Source organism: Manihot esculenta, chromosome 9, assembly GCF_001659605.2.
Source record: "Manihot esculenta cultivar AM560-2 chromosome 9, M.esculenta_v8, whole genome shotgun sequence".
In the NCBI taxonomy this organism is placed as follows: Eukaryota; Viridiplantae; Streptophyta; class Magnoliopsida; order Malpighiales; family Euphorbiaceae; genus Manihot; species Manihot esculenta.
Window position 1 is genome coordinate 8,549,305 of NC_035169.2, and position 25,113 is coordinate 8,574,417.

The following is a 25,113-nucleotide window of genomic DNA, read 5'->3' on the forward strand; positions in this document are numbered from 1 at the left end:
CCGCGCGACCGGAGGGTCGCGCCTCCCCGCAGGTCGCGCGACCGGTGGGTCGCGCAACCCGAGGGGTAGCACGACCGGAGGGTCGCTCCTCCCAGTGGGTCGCGCCTTCCCGTGGGTCGCGCGACCCAAGGGGTAGCGCGCCCGGGGATCGCTCGACCAGTGCCTCGCGCGCCGGTGGGTCGTGCATCTGTGGATCGCCCGCCGATGAGTCGCGCGACGGTGAGGGCAACGGCCGGAAAGTCCGGCGGGCTTCTGGACCTTCGGGCAGAAGCTGGGGGAAGAAGATGATGCCCCAAAATTACGATTTTGCCCCTGAAAATAATTAATAAAAAATAATAATAATAATAATAAGAAAATAATATTTTAAAATTATTTTCTTTTAGTTTTTAAATTAGATTTAAAAGACTATATTTTATTATTATTATTTATAGTCTTTAAATTAGATTTAAATGACTATATTTTATTATTTTCTTTTAGTCTTTAAATTAGATTTAAATGACTATATTTTGTCATATGTTAGTATGAGATACTATGCATTATTGTCTATATATATGTATACATATAGGATGCTATAATATATATATGCAAGACAAAATAATTATAAGAAAATAGAAAATAAATTATTTTATTTTAGTCTTTAAATCAGATTTAAATGACTATGTAAAATAATTTTATTATTTTGTTATACATTAGTATGAGATACTATGCATGATGGTTTATATATGTATGCATATTGGATGTCATAATATATACACATGCAAGACAAAATAATTAAAATTAAAATTGAACCCTCATTTCAAAATTTTAAGTTTTAATGCCACCCATATATTAAAAACCTATCAAGACTAAGATCACCAAAATGCAGGTTTTGCCAAAGCAAAGTGCATTAGGATTATCCTAGTAAGGTAGGATGAGTAATGGTTACTCATTTATTTAATTTTGGTTGAGCTTAATTAGGCTATCAAAACGGTTTTGGGCCTAAGGCATTAGATGAGGTATAACATGCATTTGACATATGATGTCAATACCTCATAATTTAAGAGTTACATTAGATGTAATTGGTAAGGGGTTACCTACCTAAATAACTTAATTCTAAGCGTCATGCCAAAGCTGACTTAGAATTAGGTGAAATATGGATCTTAGCCCACTAAAATATTATTATTATTTTGAGGGTTATATTTTAGTGGGAGATTATTATCACCTCAATATTAATTTGTTTATTAAATTAATTATGTTTGCATAATTTTGTAGATAATTATTGCTGCTAATAACAATTCCACCTTATCACTGCGATCCATCCTTGAGAAGGATAAACTGAAAGAAAAATGGGACTAATTTTGTTGATTGGTTTAGAAATTTGAGAATTGTTCTCAAGCAAGAGAAAAAGTCCTACGTGCTTGATGAAGCTATCCCTGAACCACCTCCTGCTGATGCTACTAATGCTGTTAAGAACAAGCATAAGAAGTATATGGATGATTCTAATGACATTGGATGTCTTATGTTGGCAACTATGTGCCCAGAACTTCAGAAGGATCTGGAGCACCTTAAGGCCTATGAGATGAGTGTCCATCTCAAACAAGCTTTCCAACAACAAGTTAGGCAGGATAGGTATGAAACCACCATTGCGTTGCATGATTGCAAAATGGCTGGATGTGAATCAGTTAGTACTCATGTTTTAAAGATGAAAGGCCTACCCAAATTTTGAATGTCAATAAGGGTAAAGCCCATGAAAAATAAGGGGAAGCCCAAGTCTAAAGGTGGTAATGGGTCTAAGGGACGAGGCAAGCCTAAATGGCAATCCAAGGCAAAAGTTCCTAAGGAAATAGTTCCTAAGGAAGGAATCTGCTTCCATTGCAAGGAACCAGGGCATTGGAAGAGAAATTGCAAACTCTATTTGGATGAGTTCAAGAAGAAGAAGAGTAGTGAGACTACGGCTTCAGGTATTTATGTTATAGATATCAATTTATCTATTTCTACTTCATGGGTATTGGATACCGGATGTGGCTCTCACATTTGTACAAATGTGAAGGGTCTCAAAAGGAGTAGAAAACTGAAAAAGGGCGATGTGGACCTACGTGTAGGCAATGGAGCAAGAGTTGCTGCCATAGCTGTAGGGACATATGAACTTGTGTTGCCCAATGGGCTTTTGCTAGTTCTAAATAATTGCTTTTATGTTCCTACTTTGAGTAGGAATATTATTTCAGTTTCAGTTTTGGACGATGAAGGTTTTTCATTTCTTGTTAAGAATAAGAAATGCTCCATTAATAAAGATGATTTGCTTTATTGTATTGCAAATTCATATGATGGCCTTTATGTCCTTTATCTAGATGATTCTAGAGACAGCAATATCTATAACATAACTTCTAAGAAAACTAAGCCAAATGAGTTAAACCCAACATATTTATGGCACTGTCGTCTTAGCCATATAAATGAGAATCGCATATCTAAGCTCCATAAAGATGGTTTATTAGATTCGTTTGATTTTGAATCATTTGAAAATTGTGAATCTTGTTTGCTAGGTAAGATGACAAAGGACCTTTTTACTGGACAAGGTCAAAGGGCTTCAGACTTATTGGGCTTAATACATACAGATGTTTGTGGCCCACTAAGCATTAGTGCTAGGGGAGGTTATCAGTACTTCATTACATTCACTGATGATTTCAGTAGGTATGGCTATGTCTACCTAATGAAACATAAGCATGAATCTTTTGAAATGTTTAGAACTTTTCAAAATAAAGTACAAAATCAACTTGGTAGAACTATTAAGATGCTTCGATCTGATCGAGGTGGTGAATATTTGAGCCAAGAGTTTGATGAACATCTTAAAAACTGTGGAATTGTTTCACAATTAACTCCTCCAAGAACTCCACAATGGATTGGTGTTTCTAAAAGGAAAATTCGAACTTTATTAGATATGGTTCAATCTATGATGAGTCAAACAGATCTCCCTTTATAGTTTTGGGGTTACGCCTTGGAAACAGCTGTATTCATTCTGAACCGAGTACCATGAAAGCGGTTGAAAAGACACCATATGAGTTATGGACTGGGAAAGTGCCCAGTTTGTCTTTCCTTAAGATTTGGGGTTGTGAGGCTTATGTGAAACGCCCATTTTCAGATAAGTTAGCTTCAAAATTTATCAAGTGCAATTTTGTGGGGTATCCTAAGGAAACCAAAGGATACTACTTCTATACTCCCTCAGAGAACAAAGTGTTTGTTGCTCGAAATAGTACCTTTTTGGAAAAGGAATTTATCTCTCAGAGATTCAGTGGGAGTACAGTGCGACTTGAGAAAACTCAAGCACCACAAGAGAGCATTGAACCGCCAGTAGAACCACTTCCAGTACCACAAACAGTTGTGGAGACTGAAAGGGTGACACAAGTCCCATGCAGATCTGATAAGACACGTCATCAGCCTGAGAGATATGGATTTCTCATGACTGATAATCGTGAACTTTTACTCAAAAATGAAGATGAACCTTGTGTTTACAAGAAGGTTAGTGGGAGTGCAGTTGTGTTTCTAGTCCTATATGTGGATGACATATTAATCATTGGAAATGATATCCCTACCTTGCAAAAGGTTGAGACTTGGTTAGGGAATTCTTTTCCAATGAAGGACTTAGGTGAGACTGCATATATCCTTGGTATTAAGATCTATAGGGATAGATCCAAGAGGATAATCGGTCTGAGTCAAAGTACTTATATTGACAAGGTGCTGAAAAGGTTCAGCATGCAAGATTCCAAAAGAGGATTCTTGCCCATGTCTCATGGTATTCATCTTAGCAAGAATCAATGTCCTATGACATCTGATGAGCGAGAACGGATGAATAAGATCCCTTATGCTTCCGCTATTGGATCTATCTTGTATGCCATGTTATGTACTAGACCAGACGTCTCATATGTCTTGAGCACAACAAACAGATATCAGACAGATCCCGGTGAGAGTCACTGGACAGCTGTTAAGAATATCCTAAAGTACCTTAGAAGGACTAAGGATGCATTCCTAGTTTATGGAGGATTGGAAGACGAGCTAGTTGTAAGTGGTTACACAAATGCTAGTTTTCAAACCGACATAGATGACTTCAGATCGCAGTCAGGATTCGTATTCAATTTAAATGGTGGAATTGTTAGTTGGAAGAGTTCCAAGCATAGTACTATAGCAGATTCTACAATAGAAGCTGAGTATATAGCAGCATCAGATGCAGCTAAAAGGGCAGTCTGGTTGAAGGAATTCATCTCAGAGTTGGGAATGGTTCCCAGCATTGCAAAACCTATGGACCTTTATTGTGATAATAACGGTGCCATAGCACAGGCAAAGGAGCCCAGATCTCACCAGAGATCTAAACATATACTCAGACGATATCACCTTATTCGAGAGATCATTGATAGAGGAGATATCAAAATATGCAAAGTAGACACAAATGACAACATTGCAAATCCACTGACCAAGCCTCTTTCACAGATCAAGCATGATCAGCACGCTAGGTCTATGGGTATTAGATACTTATATGATTAGGCCTAGTGCAAGTGGGAGATTGTTAGTGTATATGCCCTAGGCCATTATCTTGGACTTTTTTGTATGTCATTTTGGTTATTAATAAAAGAGGTTTTTATCATTATTATTTGTTTGCATGTTACATAATAATGATTATCATCCCTGGTTACTTATTATTATGTTGATAATAATAAAATATAACTAGTATGATTATTGATTGATAATCATGAGATGATTATGTATATGTTGATATAAATCAATAATCATAAATACTTGTTAGAGAACAAAGTATTGGATGGACCCGCATTGAGATCACTACATGGGTCATTGTCATAAGTGAATCTCAAAGTAGTTATGTCTTAATCCTTTGACTTGAGATTGTCATAGTTTCCAACATAAGGACTGTTATGTTTTGACATAATCAAACGTTGTCTTTAATCGGACAATCATAAAGGTTATGATTGAGCATAATAGAAATTATGTAGAGGAAAATGAACAATCAAGATAGGATTTGTCCCTCTCTATGAGAGAGATATCTTCTGGGCCCCTCGATAAGTGAGACTGAGAAATGCATGGCCGTGCTCAAATGAATTGATAGTGTGATCAATATCATTTGAATTTATCAGTCTACTTAGAGATCGAGAAATCATAAGTTTGAACATTATAAGTTTGACATTGACCATGACTTATGTTCAAACTAGATATCGTGAGACAAAGGGATTAATACATGTTCTATTTAATAGGCTTTATCGGACTATTGATCCTCATATTAGTTGGGTAGTCATAATGTCTTGCTAGAGGCCACTTATGACTTATAGGCCTTGTTGGACTGGGCCTATTGCCAATTAATATGAGCCTATTGGGTCACACACAAGAACGTTGTTGATGTGCTATATTAATGGGCTAAAAGCCCATTAGTATAATTAATAATAATAAAGTGTTATTATTATTAATATTATTATTAATATTAATTATTAATATAACTAATAATAATAAGTGTTATTATTATTAATAATAATAATTTATTATTATGAGATAATAATATTTAAAAGATCTGCAGTCTATCTGTAAGTGTTACAGATAAAGGACTCTATCACATAAAGATATTTGAGTATCTGTGAGATTGTGATAGTGGGTTCTAAGCACAACTCTTTTAGGAAAAGAGTTGTGGGAAAATAAAAAGACTGAGGCCTATAAATACTCCTTCTACAGATTGAGTAAGGGGGTTTTTTTTGTGGTTGAAAAGTTTTGAGAAAACTCAGTCTAAAAGATTGTAGAACATAGAGCACATAATCTATCCATCTTGAAAAGAGCTAGCACTCTAGAAGGATAGAAGACGTTCGTGTGGATACCATAGAGGGTGTTCGTTTGAAAAGGCAGCACCATCAGTCCGCCAGTGTATCTTCACTACGAGATTAACAGGTTAGTCTCACATCTTTCTTATGATTTAAACGGAGCACTCGGATTCTGGAAAGGAAATCCAAAATTTTATTTTTCCGCTGCGCAATTAGATTGCAATTAATCTCCGGATTTCCCAACAGTCTCAAACTGGTATAAAATTTCGGTACGCGAAAAAACTCGCCTTCAAAGCCACCAACAACGTAGCTGAGTACGAGGTAGTAATAATGGTTCTAAGAATCATCAAGAAGTTAGGTATCCAAAAATTGATTGTTTTTAGTGACTCACAGCTGATTGTCACTTAGTACCATAGACAATTCAAACCTCATCAAATATGAGGAAAAGGTCCGGTAATTAATAGAGAAGGTCAAAGGCGAGCAAGACAGTTGTGATTGCAAACTTTGCCAGGTAGCCAAAGGCAATAATAAAGAGGCAGATCTTCTAGCTAAGATGGCAGCGGCAGGAGAGCAGCACTTGATTCAATCATTCTAGTTCAAGTAGTTACACACTTCAGCAACGAAGATGAAAGAGTTTTTCTCTATAGAAAAGGGGAAATCGTGATGATGTCCGTATACAAATTCTTAACACAAGATGATCTTTCAGTCGATGAGTTATCATATAAATAGGTAATAAGGAAGTCTTCTAAATACAGACTAATTGATGGTTGGTTATACAGGAGGTCCTCCATGCAGCTATGGTTGCAGTGTTACTGAGGTGAAAGCTAGAAAATCCTAAAAGGTATCTATAAAAGTGATTGCAGGAGCCATGAAAGAGCAAGGAAAATCGCCCGAAAAATATTTAGACAAGGGTACTACTAGCCAATGATAATGTAGGATGCAAAGCAACTTGTCCAGAAGTGTCGGAGATGCCAAGTATATGCAAACATTCCAAGGACCCTGAGAGATATGCAAGCGGTCATTGAAAGTTCCTAACCTTTCTTTAAGTGGGAGATAGACATCCTTGGCCCATTTCTTAAGGTGTCCAGATCAAGGAAGTTTGTTATCATGGTAATAGATCACTTCAGCAAATGGGTAGAAGCTGAGGCAGTATAGTCCATCACTACCCAACAAATAATCTCGTTTGTCAGCAAAAATATATTCACTCGATTCGGAATACCTCAAATAGTGATTACCAGTAATGAAACTCAGTTTGCAAGCACCAGGTTTAGAGACTTTTATAAGAAATGAGAAATTGATTTGAGGTTTAGCTCAACCTACCATCACCAGTCTAATGGTATGATAGAGGTCACAAACAGGACCATATTTTAAGGACTGAAGAAAAGACTTGACCAAGCCAAAGGAAATTAGCCTGAAGAGTTACATCACATACTATGGCATACATGTAATGACCCGAAATCCGGACCGCTACCGGAGCTAGGATCCAGATCGACTAAAGGTCGCCGGGACTCGTAGCAAGCCTAACTTACATCCTGTATACCTGTTAAATCCCATACATGATCATGCATATACATAAAAACTTTAAACTTTTTCTTTCATTCCCAAGCTTAATCTGTGCATGCACATAACCATAAACATAAAACCTCACAAGGGAGCCCTCATCAAATGCTCCAATGGGTTAACATATCATACATTAAGCTTGGTTTAACATAAAACATCATTAAAATATTTCATTAAGAAGATCATGTACCCAAAAGGGATTTACCATACATTAGGGCCAAGCACAATTTCTATCCTCAATACAATTCTTTATATTACATAACATTATAGTATTTTCCAATACATGTCCACTACTAACTATTACATACACTATGCCTCTACTCTTGCCGACCTCCTGGTCTATCCCGAATCTGCAAACCTGGGGGTTAAGAGAAAAGGGTGAGCTACTAGAGCCCAGTGAGCAGAATAGTAAAACATTATATTAAAATCCATGCTTTCATGAAATGCATCACATCACAAACAAATCACATCAAGGATGGACTTGTCACCAATAGCCCTCTACATAATCCAATCATGCCAGGGGCGTAGTGCAGGTCACACCTGGTCTTTCTCTTATACATAACATATCATACATATCCAATCGTGCCGGGGGCGTAGTGCAGGCCACACCTGGACTTCCATATCATATCATATCATGTCTCATCATATCGAGGACTAATGGGTCATCCAACATCCATCCACATCAACATCAAATTATGCAATGCAACATATTCGTGAAATTCTAATGCAACAACATAAAATATATCCTGGCATTCATGATGCATGAACATGCTCAAAATTTATTTGCTTGCAATATAAAGATTCATTCTACTCACCTCAGACTGACTCTGAAGCAGCTAGTTCACTGCTGGAGTCCTCGGTTCCTCAGGTCCGTTCCTACACAGGTGGACTCAAAAGAGGGACCAAACATAGACTAACATGACTCTAAACAACTCCCCAAAAACCCCCTAAAACATCATAAAACAATCATAGAAATCATGCAAAGGAAGGCTGAACAGGGCACTTTCGGCGGCAGGTTCGGCGGCCGAAAGTCCCTCCAGAGCCGAAACTCAGCCACTTTCGGTGGCAGGTTCGGCGGCCGAAAGTGGTTCCAGAGCCGAAACTCCTGCATGTTCGGCGGCACCTTCGGCGGCCGAAACTGCTCTCCAGAGCCGAAAGTCCAACTTTCGGGGGCAGGGTTCGGCAGCCAAAACAAGCCACCACAGGCAGGTTCGGCGGCCGAAAGTGCCTTCGGCTGCCGAACCTGAGCTCTTTCAGAAATGGCAGAACTCAGTCCTTATGCACATTTAGCCTCCCAAACCTTCCAAAACATGCACAACACACCCAAAACATGCAGAAACATGTTCACAAGTATATAGGGATCTCAAACTATTCTATACCCCAACAAACAACACATCTAATAACACATATAACATACATTATCCATAAAACTCACATAAACCCGAACATCATGCATATATTCTAATCATGCAATAAACCCCTCAAAACTTTATAAAACATACAAGAAGGGTAGGATCTAAGCTTACCTCTTGAAGATCGAGAGGAGATACGATCTTTAACTTGGAGATGGGAGAAATCTAGCTCCTTGAGTCTCCAAGCTCCAAAACTTGATCTTTAGCTCAAAAACTTCAAATACCAAGTTAAAACTTGTTAAAACTTGAAAAAATTGAAGAAAATCATCAAAACTAACCATGGGAGGGCATGGACTCACCTCTGCCCGAAAATGGGGAAGAAAACTCGCCCGTTTTCGGACATGGGGCCTTTTATAGGTGGCTGGCCAAACCACCTTCGGAGGCCAAAGGTGCTCTCTAAAGTGCACTAGGTTCGGCAGCCGAACCTGGATTTCCTCCCTCGGTCTTTTTAATTCAAAACTCAATTTCTTTCTTACTTAAAACCATAAAATACATGAAAACATTTTATAAAAATATGATTTTACCCTTCTAGAGAGTTCCGACATCCAAGATTCTACCGGACGGTAGGAATTTCGATACCGGAGTCCAGCCGGGTATTACAATACATGACAACTCTCAAAACAGCTACTAGGGAAAATCCATTTTCCCTTGTATACAGGCCAAAGCAGTCATCGCCGCGGAAATACAAGTGAGCAGCTTCAAGATACAACACCCTGAAATTTCAGGACATTCTAAAGAGATGCAATTCAATTTAGACTAGGCTAGATGCAATTCAATTTAGACCAGGCAGAATTCTTATGAGAAAAGGCTGCAATAAGAATGGTGGTTTATAGGAACAAAACATGTAGAATATTTAACAGCAAGGTCAGGCCACAAGCTTTCAATGTGGGAGACTTAGTCCTAAAAAAAACAGATATAATAAGTGGCAACGCCGGACCCAGTAAGCTGGGCGAGAACTAAAAAGAGTGGTTTAGGGTCTCAAAGATTATTCATCCGAGGTCCTATAAGCTGGCCAAACTAAATGGTCAAGTTATTCCCTATGTATTGAATATTTGTAATTTGAGAAAATTTTATCAATAATAAGTTAACGAGATTATTTTCATATGTTGTGTACTCCAATGACAAGGAACAATAGATTGTCTTCCTCAAAAGAAAGAGAGACTAAAGAAACAAGAATAAGTCACAAGGCAGTTTTCGCCAAGTCAGGTGGTTCCTGCCAAACCATTCAGGTATTGGTCGTGCTAATCAAGACCACAAGACAGTTTTTATCAAACTAGGTCACAAGGCGGTTCCCATTAGACCATTCAAACGTTAGTCCCACTAATCAAGACCATAAAATAATTTTCGCCAGGCCAGGTCACAAGGAGGTTACCATCATACTATTCAGGCGTTGGACCCACTAATCAATGCCACAAGGCAGTTTTTGCCAAGTTAGGTCACAAGGTGATTCTCGCCAGACCATTCGGACTTCGGTCCCTGTAAACAGGTCATCCACACTAAGAGAACTTAAAAAAGGGGTATACTAATCCCTAAGGGACAAGGGGGAAGCCAATCAAATGTCAGAGGATAATGTAAAGGATAAGGTGAATCTTACAGCCAAGAATCAAGATGAATAAAGGCCACTTATTATGAAAACATACATGGGGTCATACGGCACGGAGGCAAGTACCCTCCAATCCACATTTTCGGGTATACATTCTATTATACTAAAGTTTTATAAGGAATATTCGCTAAACTAGGAGTTAAAATCCACAAATGGATATGTCTTTATTGCCGAATGAAATTAAATAAGCATTGTCATTATAAAAGATTACAAGGAGATAAAAGGGACTCGAGTAAAGTCTCTATTAGATTAGAACCTTTAAAAGTCTATTAGCAGAAACTCTATCTCATCTTATAGGAAGACACCATTTGAAAGGCCATGCGAAGAACTGTATCTCCAACTACCTTCCTGATCTTGCTCTCATAATCAAGCTTGCATAATCCAACCCCTCACCTTAGGGCCACAATACTGAAAATGTATTATAGTTGGGTTGGTTGCAGCCCTCAGTGCCAAGTAGTATGATTGAACCTTCATGAAGGCCCAAAGGAGAGGCATTATAGTCAAGGCAGATGCAACCTTCAGCAGTATGCCTACGCCTTCATAAAAACTCACCTTCAGCTGTTCTTTGCAGACCATGATGATATCCTCCACACAGATCTGATTATCCTTAAAAAGAAAGTGCCCCATTTCATATCTTCCGAAGGTGGTAGTTAAACACAAAAGAGAAAAGAGGGCTCTTATACAATAGCGAAGTTGGCAAAGTCTTTAATATGAAACAAAGAATAAGGTTGTCATTATGACCAAGGGAAGGAAAAATGATGCGAACAGTCAAATTATGCTACATGATCAAGAAGACAAAACGTCACCTTCGAATCTGAAGAATCAAAGACTAGTGGAGGCTTCTAATGCTACATAACAATCACTCAAAGTAAACCACGAGCTGTCCTCACGAGATAGGTCCACGTGACAAGGATAAGGTGAGTATAAAATGCAGTCCATCCCGAGCGAAGGAAGATCTGGACACTATAACACTCAACGCATTACCAAGACTCACCCTTCTCTCGAACGGGCGAATCTCGGCCTGAAGTTACCATTAACAGGCACAGTCTAACCTATACCCATTACAATTATAATCACAAGATTGCCAACTTATTAGTTGGTGATATCCCTTATCAGGCAGCCGACCACATCATCGTCGCATTATCAGGAAATTCTATATTTATCACCACCTTCTTATGGTATAAAAAGAGAAGATCATGGAGGCAAAAGTACGTTATTCTCTAATATTACTTAAACTCTAAGTAGTTCATTGCATTCTCTCTATTTGTCAGTCTACTGACTTGAGCATTGGAGTACTGACTTGAGCATTGGACATCCACTACCACTTTACGTTCTCTTCTTTGCAGGTTCTATCTAGTCACAAACTCAGTTTCATTCCAGTCACGCCATCAATCTAATCAATGTAACACTATTAATTAAAAAATTATTTATTATATATTAATTTTATAATATCTTATTTATTATTTTATAATCTTTTAAAAAATATGAGCAAAAGGTCCGATAATTAATAGAGAAGGTCAAAGGCGAGCAAGGCAGCTGTGATTGCAAACTTTGCCAGGTAGCCAAAGGCAACAATAAAGAGGCAAATCTTCTAGCTAAGATGACAGTGGCAGGAGAGTAGCACTTGATTCAACCATTCTAGTTCAAGTAGTTACACACTTCAGCAACGGAGATGGAAGAGTTTTTCTCTATAGAAAAGGGGAAATCGTGATGACGTCCGTATACAAATTCTTAACACAAGATGATCTTTTAGCTGATGAGTTATCAGCTAAAAAGGTAATAAGGAAGTCTTCTAAATACAGACTAATTAATGGTTGGTTATACAGGAGGTCCTCCATGCATCTATGGTTGTGGTATTACTGAGGTGAAAGCTAGAAAATCCTAAAAGGTATCTATAAAAGTGATTGCAGGAGCCATGAAAGAGCATGGAAAATCCCCCGAAAAATATTTAGACAAGGGTACTACTGGCCAATGATAATGTAGGATGCAAAGCAACTTGTCTAGAAGTGTCAGAGATGCCAAGTATATGCGAATATTCCAAGGACCCTGAGAGATATGCAAGCGGTCATTGAAAGTCCCTAACCTTTCTTTAAGTGGGAGATAGACATCCTTGGCCCATTTCTTAAGGTGTCCAGATCAATGAAGTTTGTTATCGTGGTAGTAGATCACTTCAGCAAATGGGTAGAAGCTGAGGCAGTACAGTCTATCACTACCAAATAAATAATCTCGTTTGTCAGCAAAAATATATTCACTCAATTCGGAATACCTCAAATAGTGATTACCGGTAATAAAACTTAGTTTGCAAGCACCAGGTTTAGAGACTTTTACAAGAAATGAGAAATTAATTTGAGGTTTAGCTCAGCCTACCATCACCAGTCTAATGGTATGATAGAGGTTACAAACAGGACCATATTTTAAGGACTGAAGAAAAGACTTGACCAAGCCAAAGGCAATTGGCCTGAGGAGTTACATCACATACTATTGCATACAGGACTACTCTCAGAACAGCTACTAGGGAAAATCCATTTTCCCTTATATACGGGCCAAAGCAGTCATCACTGTGGAAATACAAGTGAGCAGCTTCAAGATACAACACCCTGAAATTTTAGGACATTCTAAAGAGATGCAATTCAATTTAGACTAGGTTAGATGCAATTCAATTTAGACCAGGCTGAATTCTTATGAGAAAAGGCTGCAATAAGAATGGTGGTTTATAGGAACAAAACATGTAGAATATTTAACAGTAAGGTCAGGCCGCAAGCTTTCAATGTGGGAGACTTAGTTCTCAAAAGAACAGATATAATAAGTGGCAACACCGAACCCAGTAAGCTGGGTGAGAACTGAAAAGAGTCGTTTAGGGTCTCAAAGATTATTCATCCCAGGTCTTATAAGCTGGCCAAACTAAATGGTCAAGTTATTCCCTATGATTGAATATTTGTAATTTGAGAAAATTTTATCAATAATAAGTTAACGAAATTATTTTCATATGTTGTGTACTCCAATGACAAGGAATAATAGATTGCCTTCCACAAAAGAAAGAGAGACTAAAGAAACAAAAATAAGTCACAAGGCAGTTTCCACCACACTATTTGGCCGTTGGTCCTATTAATTAAGGCCACAAGGCAGTTTTCGCCAAGTCAAGTGGTTCCTGTCAAACCATTCGGGCATTGGTCCCACTAATCAAGACCACAAGACAGTTTTTACCAGACTAGGTCACAAGGCAGTTCCCATTAGACCATTCAAGCATTAGTCCCACTAATCAAGACCATAAAATAATTTTCGTCAGGCCAAGTCACAAGGTGGTTACCATCATACTATTCAGGCATTGGACCCACTAATCAAGACCACAAGGCAGTTTTTGCCAAGTTAGGTCACAAGACGATTTCCGCCAGACCATTCGGACTTTGGTCTCTGTAAACAGGTCATCCACACTAAGAGAACTTAGAAAGGGGTATACTAATCCCTAAGGGACAAGGGGGAAGCCAATCAAATGTCAGAGAATAATTTAAAGGATAAGGTGAATCTTACAGCCAAGAATCAAGATGAATAAATGCCACTTATTATGAAAACATACATGGGGTCATACGGCACGGAGGCAAGTACCCTCCAATCCACATTTCTGGGTATTCATTATATTATACTAAAGTTTTATAAGGAATATTCGCTAAACTAGGAGTTAAAATCCACAAATGGATACGTCTTTACTGCTGAATGAAATTAAATAAGCATTGTCATTATAAAAGATAACAAGGAGATATAAGGGACTCGAGTAAAGTCTCTATTACATTAGAACCTTTAAAGGTCTATTAGCAGAAACTCTATCTCATCTTATGGGAAGACACCATTTGAAAGGCCATGCGAAGAACTGTATCTCCAACTACCTTCCTGATCTTGCTCTCATAATCAAGCTTGCATAATCCAACCCCTCACCTTAGGGCCACAATATTGAAAATGTATTATAGTCGGGCTGGTTATAGGCCTCAGTGCCAAGTAGTATGATTGAACCTTCATGAAGGCCCAAAGGAGAGGCATTATAGTCAAGGCAGATGCAACCTATAGCAGTATGCCTACGCCTTCATAAAAACTCACCTTCAGCTATTCTTTGCAGACCATGATGATATCCTCCACACAGATCTGATTATCCTTAAAAAGAAAGTGCCCCATTTCATACCTTCCGAAGGTGGTAGTTAAACACAAAAGAGAAAAGAGGGCTCTTATACAATAGCTTAGCTGGCAAAGTCTTTAATATGAAACAAAAAATAAGGCCGCCATTATGACCAAGGGAAGTAAAATCGATGCGAACAATCAAATTGTGCTACATGATCAAGAAGACAAAACGTCACCTTCGAATCTGAAGAATCAAAGACTAGTGGAGGCTTCTAATGCTACATAACAATCACTCAAAGCAAACCACGAGCTGTCCTCACGAGATAGGTCCACGTGACAAGAATCAGGCGAGTAGGAAATGCGGTCCATCCCGAGAAAAGGAAGATCTAGAATAACACTTAGCGCATTACCAATACTCACCCTTCTTTCGAACGGGCGAATCTCGGCTCGAAGTTACCATTAATAGGCACAGTCTAACCTATACCCATTACAATTATAATCACAAGAGTGCCAACTTATTAGTTGGTGATATTTCTTATCAAGCAGCTGACCACATTATCGCCACATTATCAGAAAATTATATATTTATCACCACTTTCTTATGGTATAAAAAGAGAAGATCATGAAGGCAAAAGTATGTTATTCTCTAATATTACTTAAGCTTTAAGTAGTTCATTGCATTCTCTCTATTACTTGAGCGTTGGAGTACTGACTTGAGCGTTAGACATCCACTACCACTTCATGTTTTCTTCTTTGCAGATTCTATCTAGTCACAAACTCAGTTTCATTCCAGTCACGCCATCAATCTAATCAATGCAACACTATTAATTAAAAAATTATTTATTATATATTAATTTTATAATATCTTATTTATTATTTTATAATCTTTTAAAAAATATTTAATATTTAAATATGTTATTTCAATAATCTCATTTCAAAATTTTTATTTTTTTAATATTTAGATATATCTCAAAATTTGAAATTTTTACTAATTTAAAATTCAAACGTATATTTTTGCAATTTTATCTTCAAATTTTGATCTTTAGTATTTATATTCATAATCAAATTTATTTTTTTTATTAATTTAAATAATAAAATATTAATTATAAATAAAAATGATATAGAGGAGAAAAAGAGTAGAAGGAGAATATAGGGATTACCAATTATATTCTTAATTTATTAGTTTTTTTTTTGAAATCCCTATATTCTCCTTCTGCTCTTTTTCTCTTCTCTATCATTTTTATTTATACTATGGAATTATAAATAGAAATATAAAAATAGATTTAGATATTTAATTTATGTACATAATTAAATTCTTTGTCACACTGTTTAAGATAATAATAAAAGAAAGATGTCTTTAAGATTATAAATTAATAAAATCATATTTATCTACAAATTTAATTAATTAATTTGGCGTTAATAATACATAAAATATAAATTATTTTTTAATGTATATATGTATTTTTTATTATATAAAAATAAATAAATGTTATAATTAATATAATTATTTTTATAATGTTTATATTTATTTTATAATAAATAATTTATTATTATATATTAAAATTTATTTTATCATAAAGTCTTAATAACTATTAACTGATGAAAAAAAAAATCTAAAATGAGAGTTTGATTGTAAAAACAGTTAATAAAGTATATATCAACTATTAGCCGTTCCTTTTTAAATAATAGTTATTTGAGATGCATCCGTTATTAATTGTGAAAAAATAAACTAAATACTATATATATATATATATATATATATATAAAGATACATTGGTTATCAATTGATAAAAAAAATAAACTAAATATTATTTATATAAAAAATAAAATTAAAATAATTTTAAAATTAATTTAATTTTAAAATTAATTTAAAATGCAGTTGATAATATTATCTTAATGAATTATTAATTATTTTTTAAAATATTTAAAATTTTTATTTGAATATTAAGATGACATTTCTTTGTAGAAACTAAGAAAGTTAAATTAAAGAAAATAACTTATTTATCTCAATTCAATTAAATTATTTTTTAATAAATAATACATTTAATTGAAAAAATAATTTACTTACTTCAATTAAATTAAATTATTTTTAAAATTTTTTAATAAATAATAAATTTCAACCAATCAATGTATTAGTGTTTGGAGGTATGTCAAACGGCATTTACCTGTAAATCCAAACACCACTTAATGCTGGAACTTGGAAGCTCCGAAAAAAATGTAGGAGTGGGCCCACTTCAAACTCTGCTGCACCCAAAATAGGACCGAAACGTCTCCGATAGCGATATTCCTTCAATTTCTTCAGTTATGGAATTACTAGGAAAACAAAGAGCAGTCTAAAAATGGAGAGATCTATGTTTCACTATCTAATTCCATTCACGTGCCTTTGCTTCTTTATCCTCTTACCTGCATGTAACCCAATATCGGCTCCGGAGAATCGTTCGGAATCGGAACTGAGTTCTCTGACACGGGATCTGCTGGAGTCGGCTAGAGAACCCGACTTCTTTGATTGGTTAAAAAGGATTAGGAGGAGAATCCATGAATATCCAGAGCTTGCATTTGAAGAATACAACACGAGTGAACTCATAAGATCGGAGCTTGACTCAATCGGAATTGAGTATTTATGGCCTATTGCAAAGACAGGGGTGGTTGGTTCGATTGGGTCTGGGGTGGAGCCCTGGTTCGGTCTTAGAGCAGACATGGATGCTCTCCCTGTTCAGGTTGGTAATATAGTTGCTCTCCTTCTCTAGAAGTCAACCTTGGATGGTCTTTCCTCACGTGGGGGACATGTGATTTACTTCTATTTTTGTTATTAATCTAAAAAAAAATACAAAAATTATCATGTGATTTCATGATCCAAAATAATATATTGTAATTTATATAGTTAATAAAAATTTAAAATATTTTATTACTAACTTTTGACATAAATTCTGATAAATTCAAATGTATTCATTTCTATTTTTAAACTAAAACTAGCTTTTATTTAACGTTATTTATATATTTTTATATTCATTTTAATACTCATAATTTATTTTGTAAATAATAAAATTTTAATTTTTATATAACTTATTTTTTATATAATTTTATATAAAATATAATAAAATTAGAATTTAAATATATAAATAATAATTTTAAATTTAAATAGAGATCAATTTTCAAATAAATTAAACTTTTAAAATAATAAAAATTTTATTTTATTTCTTAACCAATCAAAATTGAGGATAATTAATAATTATTAAACATAAATAAAAGTATTTTAGAAATTTCCACTATTTCCTTCCTTTTCACTTTTTATATATTGTATAGATTATTAATTAAACAATAATATCATTAAAAAAGAATAATTAAAAAAAAAAGAAATAAATTAATTTATAAGATATACAAAATAAAATGCGTAATTTATATTATATATAAAAAATACAGACTTTTAAGAAAAATTAATTCTATACTAATTTTATTCAATAACTATAAAGGAAAATTTTTATAAATAAATCACTTTTATTTGTAAATTATGAAAAAAAAAAGAAAAAATACATATAAAATTACAACGAGGTGGTATTAATTTTTAAATAATAAATATAAAAAATTTAAATTCAATTAAATATTATTTATTATATAAAAAAATTATTTATACACATGTAACTATAAAAACTTTAAACTGAAAAATAAATAGTTATAGTGATAGTATAATAAAAGAAATAGAAATAAAATATGAGATTAGCTAATTATTTACAGTCTATATGCGTCCCATCAATAGTTTGTATATCAATAATATTTTCTAAAATAATTTTTAAAGTATTTACCAACTTTATAAAACCTATTTTTAAAACTTTATCCTAAAAAAAGCTAGGTTATATAATTATTATAAAAATAAATAAATAATGAAATAAAGGTGACCAATTAATTCATTAACCATATATAACTAGAGTATGCATTATTCGATTATAATTGCTTTGAGTAATTTCTTAACCAATCTATTTCAATATTGTGGTTATTTGGAAGGAATTGGTAGAATGGGATTACAAGAGCAAGAACAATGGGAAAATGCATGCTTGTGGCCATGATGCTCATGTTACAATGCTGCTTGGAGCTGCAAAGTTACTTCAAGGCAAGAAGCATAAATTGAAGGTTTACAATTTTCACACAAATATCTCATAGTTCAGAATCCACCCTTTTCTTTTTCCTTTTATTCTGACTAATTCCATTTCTGATCTCTGCTCCAAAGGGCACTGTCAAGCTTGTCTTCCAACCTGCAGAAGAAGGTCGAGCCGGAGCTTACCATATGTTGAAAGAAGGAGCTCTTGATAATCTCCAAGCCATTTTTGGACTTCATATTGCACCTGAAATGCCTGTTGGCTCTATTGCTTCTAGACCTGGTGCAATGGCTGCTGGTGCTGCAAGGTTCATAGCTGTCATTAAAGGGAAGGGGGGACATGCTGCTCGGCCCCAAGATACAAGAGATCCGATTCTTGCTGCATCGTTCGCCATCCAAGCACTTCAACAATTAATTTCTCGAGAAACTGATCCTCTTGAACCCAGGGTAACTTTCATTTCCCCATTTCTTACATAGGATGAATGTAGGATTCAGTTGCAACTGGTTGAAAGGATTCATCTTTGCTAAGAATAAGCAAAATCAAACTGAAGATTCACAAGTCTTTCAACCTTAGTACAATTTCTTGAAAGCTAATTTTTTCGACTTCCAAACTGTTGTATAGGTGCTTTCGTTGGGGTTTGTTGAGGCTGGCAAGGCTGCGAATGTAATCCCAGAGATAGTGAAATTTGGAGGTACCATTCGGAGCTTTACTACAGAAGGTCTATCTTATCTTCAGAAAAGGATAATAGAGGTAACTATTTTCTTAGATGATGCTCAAGATTGATGAAATATTGTTGGAACAAACGCACAAAACTAGGACACTCGCACACACTCGTCAATCACAATATAAGAGAAGGCAGAGATAGATTTCGTAGCGCGGAGTCGGCTGACAATTCCATACATAGAGAAAATATATCCAAAATCCAAGTCAGTAACATGGAGAAATTTGTTACTCTTTACCATTTATCCTAAATGCTTTACGCATTTTAGATTTATTGTTGATAATTCTTCAGTGATAAATTAATAATGACATGTTTTATTTTAGATGTATTATTGGTGACAGATTTTACTGACAGGTTGTAGAGAATCAAGCAGCTGTTCATCAATGCACAGCTTCAATAGACTTCATGGAGGAAAAGATGATGCCTTATCCAGCAACAGTAAATGATGAATCAATGTATGAACATGCCAAGCAAGTTGGGGAAGCTTTGCTTGGTGAATCCAACGTGAAATTTTCACCCCTCATTATGGGAGCAGAGGATTTCAGCTTTTATGCACAGAAGATGAAGGCTGCATTTTTCATCATTGGCGTACGGAACAAAAATGAAACATCAGCTCCAGGATTGCATACGCCATATCTTTTTCTTGATGAGGAGGTGCTTCCCGTTGGAGCTGCTCTCCATGCTGCAGTCGCCATTTCTTATTTGGATGCCAATGCTGTTGAGACACATTAAGACCTGATCCTCTGATTAGACAAGTGTATTATAATCATCATGTTTAGACTAAATCCTAGTGTTCTGAATGTTTTTAACACCCTTTAAATGTGTAAGTATACTTTTAAAACCCAGAAATGTAACGAGGTATTGAAGTTGTCAAATCAGCCATATCTTGTGAAGGAAATGTTTGAGCAGATTTTGTCCTTTTTGCTGATCCTTTGATTCATTTTAAAAAAGGCGAAGATTTTGGGTGAAAACTTTTGTCAAATATCAGGAGCTTACAGTAATTTCACATACTCAGATAAATGATAAAAATGTTTCATTATGAAAGCATTCTATCAACAAAATAAAAACATGACCTTGGTCATAGGACCTGTGTTCAACGAATCAGTCACTTAAAATCTGTATTTCTGTGACAAGAATGACTATTGCTGCTGCTGAGCTCATGGGTGTAAGTTCAGTATGCTGCTCATGGGTGTAAGTTCAGTATGCTTCCTCTGCTTATCAGTAGCAGCATTCTTGTATCATTCTTGGACTTTGGACACTGGTTCTGGAATAGGGATGAAGTTGCTGACAAGGGAGTTGTTGGAATCAGCGAGAGAAACTGAGTTACTTGAGTGTATGAGAGGGATAGAAGGAGAATCCACGAGTATCCAGAGCTGGGATTTGAGGAGCGCAGAACCAGTCAGCTCATCAGGATTGAGCTTGACTTGCTTGGAATCGAGCATAAATGGCCTGTTGCCAAAACTGGAGCTGTGTCCTCTATTGGGTCGGGAGAGAAACCAGTATTCGCCCTCAGAGCTGATATGATGCTCTCCCTTTGCAGGTAAACTCTCTCTCTCTCTCTGGTATATATTTTTGGTTCTTGGTCCCCATTTCCATCTGCAGAATAAGATTATGATGCGAGTAAAGAAATGAATAAGTATCAAATATAAAGACATCATTCTGAATCCTGATATTATGAGTAGAGGAAGGAAACAATTTTGCATATATAATTTCTGAAATAACAGCCAACTTGACATGAGATTCAAAATTAAACAAATTTCTTCCATTGGAAACATGAATAAATAATGTATACAAGTGACAATCAGAACTGGTCCCGCAAGTCTAGTAGGGCATCTTCACTGCAGATACATGGGTAAAAAATTGCAGAAAGATTAACTATTTGCCAATGCCTTGCATGTTAATTGGATATTTAGGCATGTGCAAGATGACACTTTACCAAATTTGATTCGTCAAAAAAATATGAGGCTCTCGTTAACGAAATGGTCACATTTCTGACACTAACTTGAGGTGGCAATTGGAAGCCGGACAGTCAAAATGCACTTCCTCCATGTTTAATTACATGAAGCTGGAATTCAGAATAGAGGCCCAAAAATCTTTAGAAAAACACATGAATCGATTTGGAATCCAATGTGTAGTTAGAATCCACGTTTAAGTTCCTCAAGCCTGTCCTTCCAGGATAAAAGAATCTAGAACAAGTTATTGTTTTCTCCTGATTCTGGACAGACAAATGGGGTCATTGAGGCAGGGCCAAGAGATCTTATCTATAATGAGATATCCAACTACGGCCAGGTATTTTCCTACACCCTCTCTCCTGCATTTTGTCCCTAACAATAGCGAAATCCTGCCACTGGTCTGCTGCAGCATATATGCTGGACAACAGCACATAAGAACCAGAGTTTTTGGGTTCAAGCTCAAACAATCGCTTAGCAACAACTTCCCCCAACTCAACCTCACCATACAGCTTACAAGCTCCAAGAAGTGCACCCCAAGCACTTGCATGAGGTTCCACAGGCATCGAATTTAGAAGCTCAAAAGCTGCTTTTAGCTCTCCTGATCGGCTAAGAAGATCAACCATACATGCATAATGGTCAAGGGAGGGAACCATAGAATATTCATTTCTCATTGTTTCAAAAAAATGCCTACCCTCTTCAACAAGCCCTCCTTGGCTGCAAGCTGTCAAAATGACAGTAAATGCCGCCTCATCAGGAACTAATCCCTCATTTAGCATCCTATTAAATAATTCAACAGCCTCTTCGGCACGCCCATGAATGGACAATCCTTGAATCATAGAGCAATATGAGATAATATCTCGTTTAGGCATCTCTTCAAACAACCTTTTTGCTCTTTCCATGTTCCCACATTTGGCATTCATGTCAATAAGGGCAGCAATAATGCGAGTCTGACCAATATCAATCGAGCTTTGGCACAAATAACAATCAACCCATTTTGCTAAATCCAAACTACCCACTTGAGAGCAAGCAGACATCAAGCTTGCCATTATATACTCATCAGGCTTCACATTCAATGACTCCATTTCAAGAAATATCTTCACAGCCTCATTAGGCTGCCCATTTTGAGCATATCCTGAAATCAAAGCTGACCACGCAAAGATATCTCTCTCCGGAGATTTCTCAAACAAAGCCCTCGCAGATGCCATATCCCCCACCTTCGCATACCCATCAATCATTACAGTAAAAGAAACAACATCTCTCTCAGGCATTTCATCAAACAATTTCCTCGCACTAAGCAAATCTCCTGCTTTCACCAATCCATCAACCATAGCATTCCACGTCGTTAAATTTCTCACCGGCATTTGAACAAACATTCTCCTCGCATTATCCAAATCCCCAACATTGGCATACCCAACGACCATTGCCGTCCAAGAAACCACGTTTCTCTCAGTCATCTCATCGAACACCTTGCGTGCAGACAACATTTCCTTGCATTTTCCATAAAAATCTACCAAACTAGATCCAACATAAATATCGTCACTAACCCCACATCTTATCGCCGAACCCTGAACAATTTCGCCTTCCTTTAATCTGCACTCGTTCGAACAAGACCTTATAAGAGAAGGATACGTGTACTTGTCCGGCCATGCGTGTTCACTTCGCTTCATCCGGATAAAGAGAGATAATGTATCGTGAAATTTAGACTTGTGGGAGTAGATTTTGATAAGAATGTTATAGAGGAAAGTGGAGGGAGTGAAGACGCAATCAAAAATGGACAAGGCATAGGAAACAGAAGCGGAGCGGGTGAGGAGGTGGGAAACGATAAAGTGATCTTGCTCGAATCCCTTGTGGATTACGTGAGCGTGGAACTGGTAGAGGTGGCCGACAGTTTTGCAGGAATCAATAAGAGAGCGAATTGAAGGATTAGAAGGAGAGTTTAAAGGCATGGATCCTGTAGGAACATGGATTCACTGGCATGGCTGCTCTGCTGGTTTTATTTGGTGTTTCTGAGAACGGAGAACAGAACACAAATCGCAAAGCAGCAAATTGATAAACAATGTATTGGGCCAAAATCAAATGTCCGCTACAGTAAAGGCTATCGACGGCCCATTCTTAAACTTACCCTTAGCCCCCCAATTCGCTCTTTTTTTTCCCAATCATCTCAAATCTCTAGCAGAAAAGAACTAGCAAAACCCAAATGGTGCTCTGGTCGTATCCACCAACGCGGAAGCAATTAGCAGTGACAGTGGGATTCTTAATCACCGGCGCTTCACTGTTTTGGTATGGAGCTCACCTGTCCATGGCTAACATAGCTCCTCAACAAGCCCGAGCTAAAGCCCGTAAAGATTATATTAAAGACCGCCTTCGAAAGATGCTCGATGATTAGATCAACAAGTGTTTGCTTAAATGCCTCAACAGCCTCCAGGATTTTATTTTCAAAGTATGCCTTCTCCTTCAATTACAGTTTTCTTTTGAATAGCTCCAATTTGGTTAATAAATTTTACTAAGCTCGAGTTTGAGGAATTTGAAGTTGGAGCTTAACTTATTTAGATTTTGTCAAATTTGAGTTTGATTTAAGGTCGGCTTGTAATTAACTTGTCTGTTGAGTTCACGAGCTCGGTTCATATTTAGCTGGTTTGTATTTTTGTTTACCAACCACAGATTGTTTAATCAAACCTAAATCTCTCTGGATAATATGTTATCATGTTAGTTAAATATTTTTATTATTTTATTGATAAAATTGTTTTGATAGATAATGTTAATTAAAATTTTATATAGATTAAATTTAATAAAAAATAATAATTTTATTAGATAAATGATTCAAAACTTAATTTAAATTTTATTAATTAAATGAATTGTGAAGTTTATATAAATTTTTATTATTTTTTAATTCTTATAATTAATTTTATTATAATTTAATTATTTTTAAAAGAAGAAATATCATAGAATTTTTTATTTTAATTAAATGGATTTTGTAAAAAGTATTAAAATATTTATAATAATACTAATAAAAAGTAACTACTTGAATATACTAAAAAAATAAAATTTTATATATATTACATTTAAAAATAAAATAAAAAAATTATTTAATCAAATATTAATTTAATTAATTTATTCTATATATATCAAGGTGAGAAAAGTACCACGTAATAAAATGGTATAAAATAATCATATTTACATTTATTCTAAATTATATTTATTTTAATTGATTAAAACAATAATAAATAAGTTTACTATTATTTAGAATTTTTAATTTGAAACTAATTATAAAATATAAGATTTCTCAATTATATCCTTTCTCAATTCCGTTTAAAGCATTTGAGATATAATATTATATATTAAGAATTTATATGTAAGGAAGTTGAGAAAAAAAAAATTCAAATCAGATATTTTTGTATACCCGAATACGTGCGGCTTGTAAGAGAAGCGGCATTTACGGGTGAGCATTATTCGGTTTAAATTGAAAAAATCGATCGAATTGAATTGATTTAAAATTTTAGTTCGGTTTTTTATACATTTCGGTTCGGTTTGGTTTTTAATTTTAAAAATTTCAGTTATTTCAGTTCGGTTCGGTTTTAATCAGAAAAAAATCGAAAAAACCGAATCAATTAGTGATAATAATATATTTTTTCAATAATATAGAGAAATTAAATCATATTAATATTAAAATATTTTAATTAAATTTTAAAATATTAAAAATAAAGTGTAAAAAATAAAAAAAAATATTAAAAATTAAAATCAATTAAACCGAACCGAATCAGACCGGTTCGGTTCGATTCGTTTCTGATCAAAATCGATTTGATTTGATTTTCATAAATACTAAAATTTCGGTTTTCAGTTTATTCGGTTCGGTTCGGTTTTGAACCGAACCAACCAATGCT

The 25,113-nt window shown here is 35.4% G+C and overlaps 2 protein-coding genes across 2 annotated transcripts; one reads left to right on the plus strand and one right to left on the minus strand.

Moving 5' to 3' along the window:
- The first annotated feature begins 16,648 nt into the window (after nt 1–16,648).
- On the plus strand, nt 16,649–20,188 carry LOC110623078 (IAA-amino acid hydrolase ILR1-like 3). Its single transcript, XM_021767942.2, has 5 exons — nt 16,649–17,185; nt 18,468–18,593; nt 18,691–19,005; nt 19,181–19,309; nt 19,635–20,188. Exons 1-5 carry the CDS (start codon nt 16,808–16,810, stop codon nt 20,010–20,012), a joined length of 1,326 nt encoding a protein of 441 aa, XP_021623634.1. The 5' UTR covers nt 16,649–16,807; the 3' UTR covers nt 20,013–20,188.
- Nucleotides 20,189–20,294: 106 nt separating this feature from the next.
- LOC110623077 (putative pentatricopeptide repeat-containing protein At5g37570) lies at nt 20,295–23,779 on the minus strand. Its single transcript, XM_021767941.2, has 2 exons — nt 21,217–23,779; nt 20,295–20,876 (listed from the first exon to the last, which is right to left on the minus strand). The coding sequence occupies exon 1, from the start codon at nt 23,176–23,178 to the stop codon at nt 21,538–21,540; it is 1,641 nt and encodes a 546-aa protein (XP_021623633.1). The 5' UTR covers nt 23,179–23,779; the 3' UTR covers nt 20,295–20,876; nt 21,217–21,537.
- Between the last annotated feature and the right edge of the window lie 1,334 nt (nt 23,780–25,113).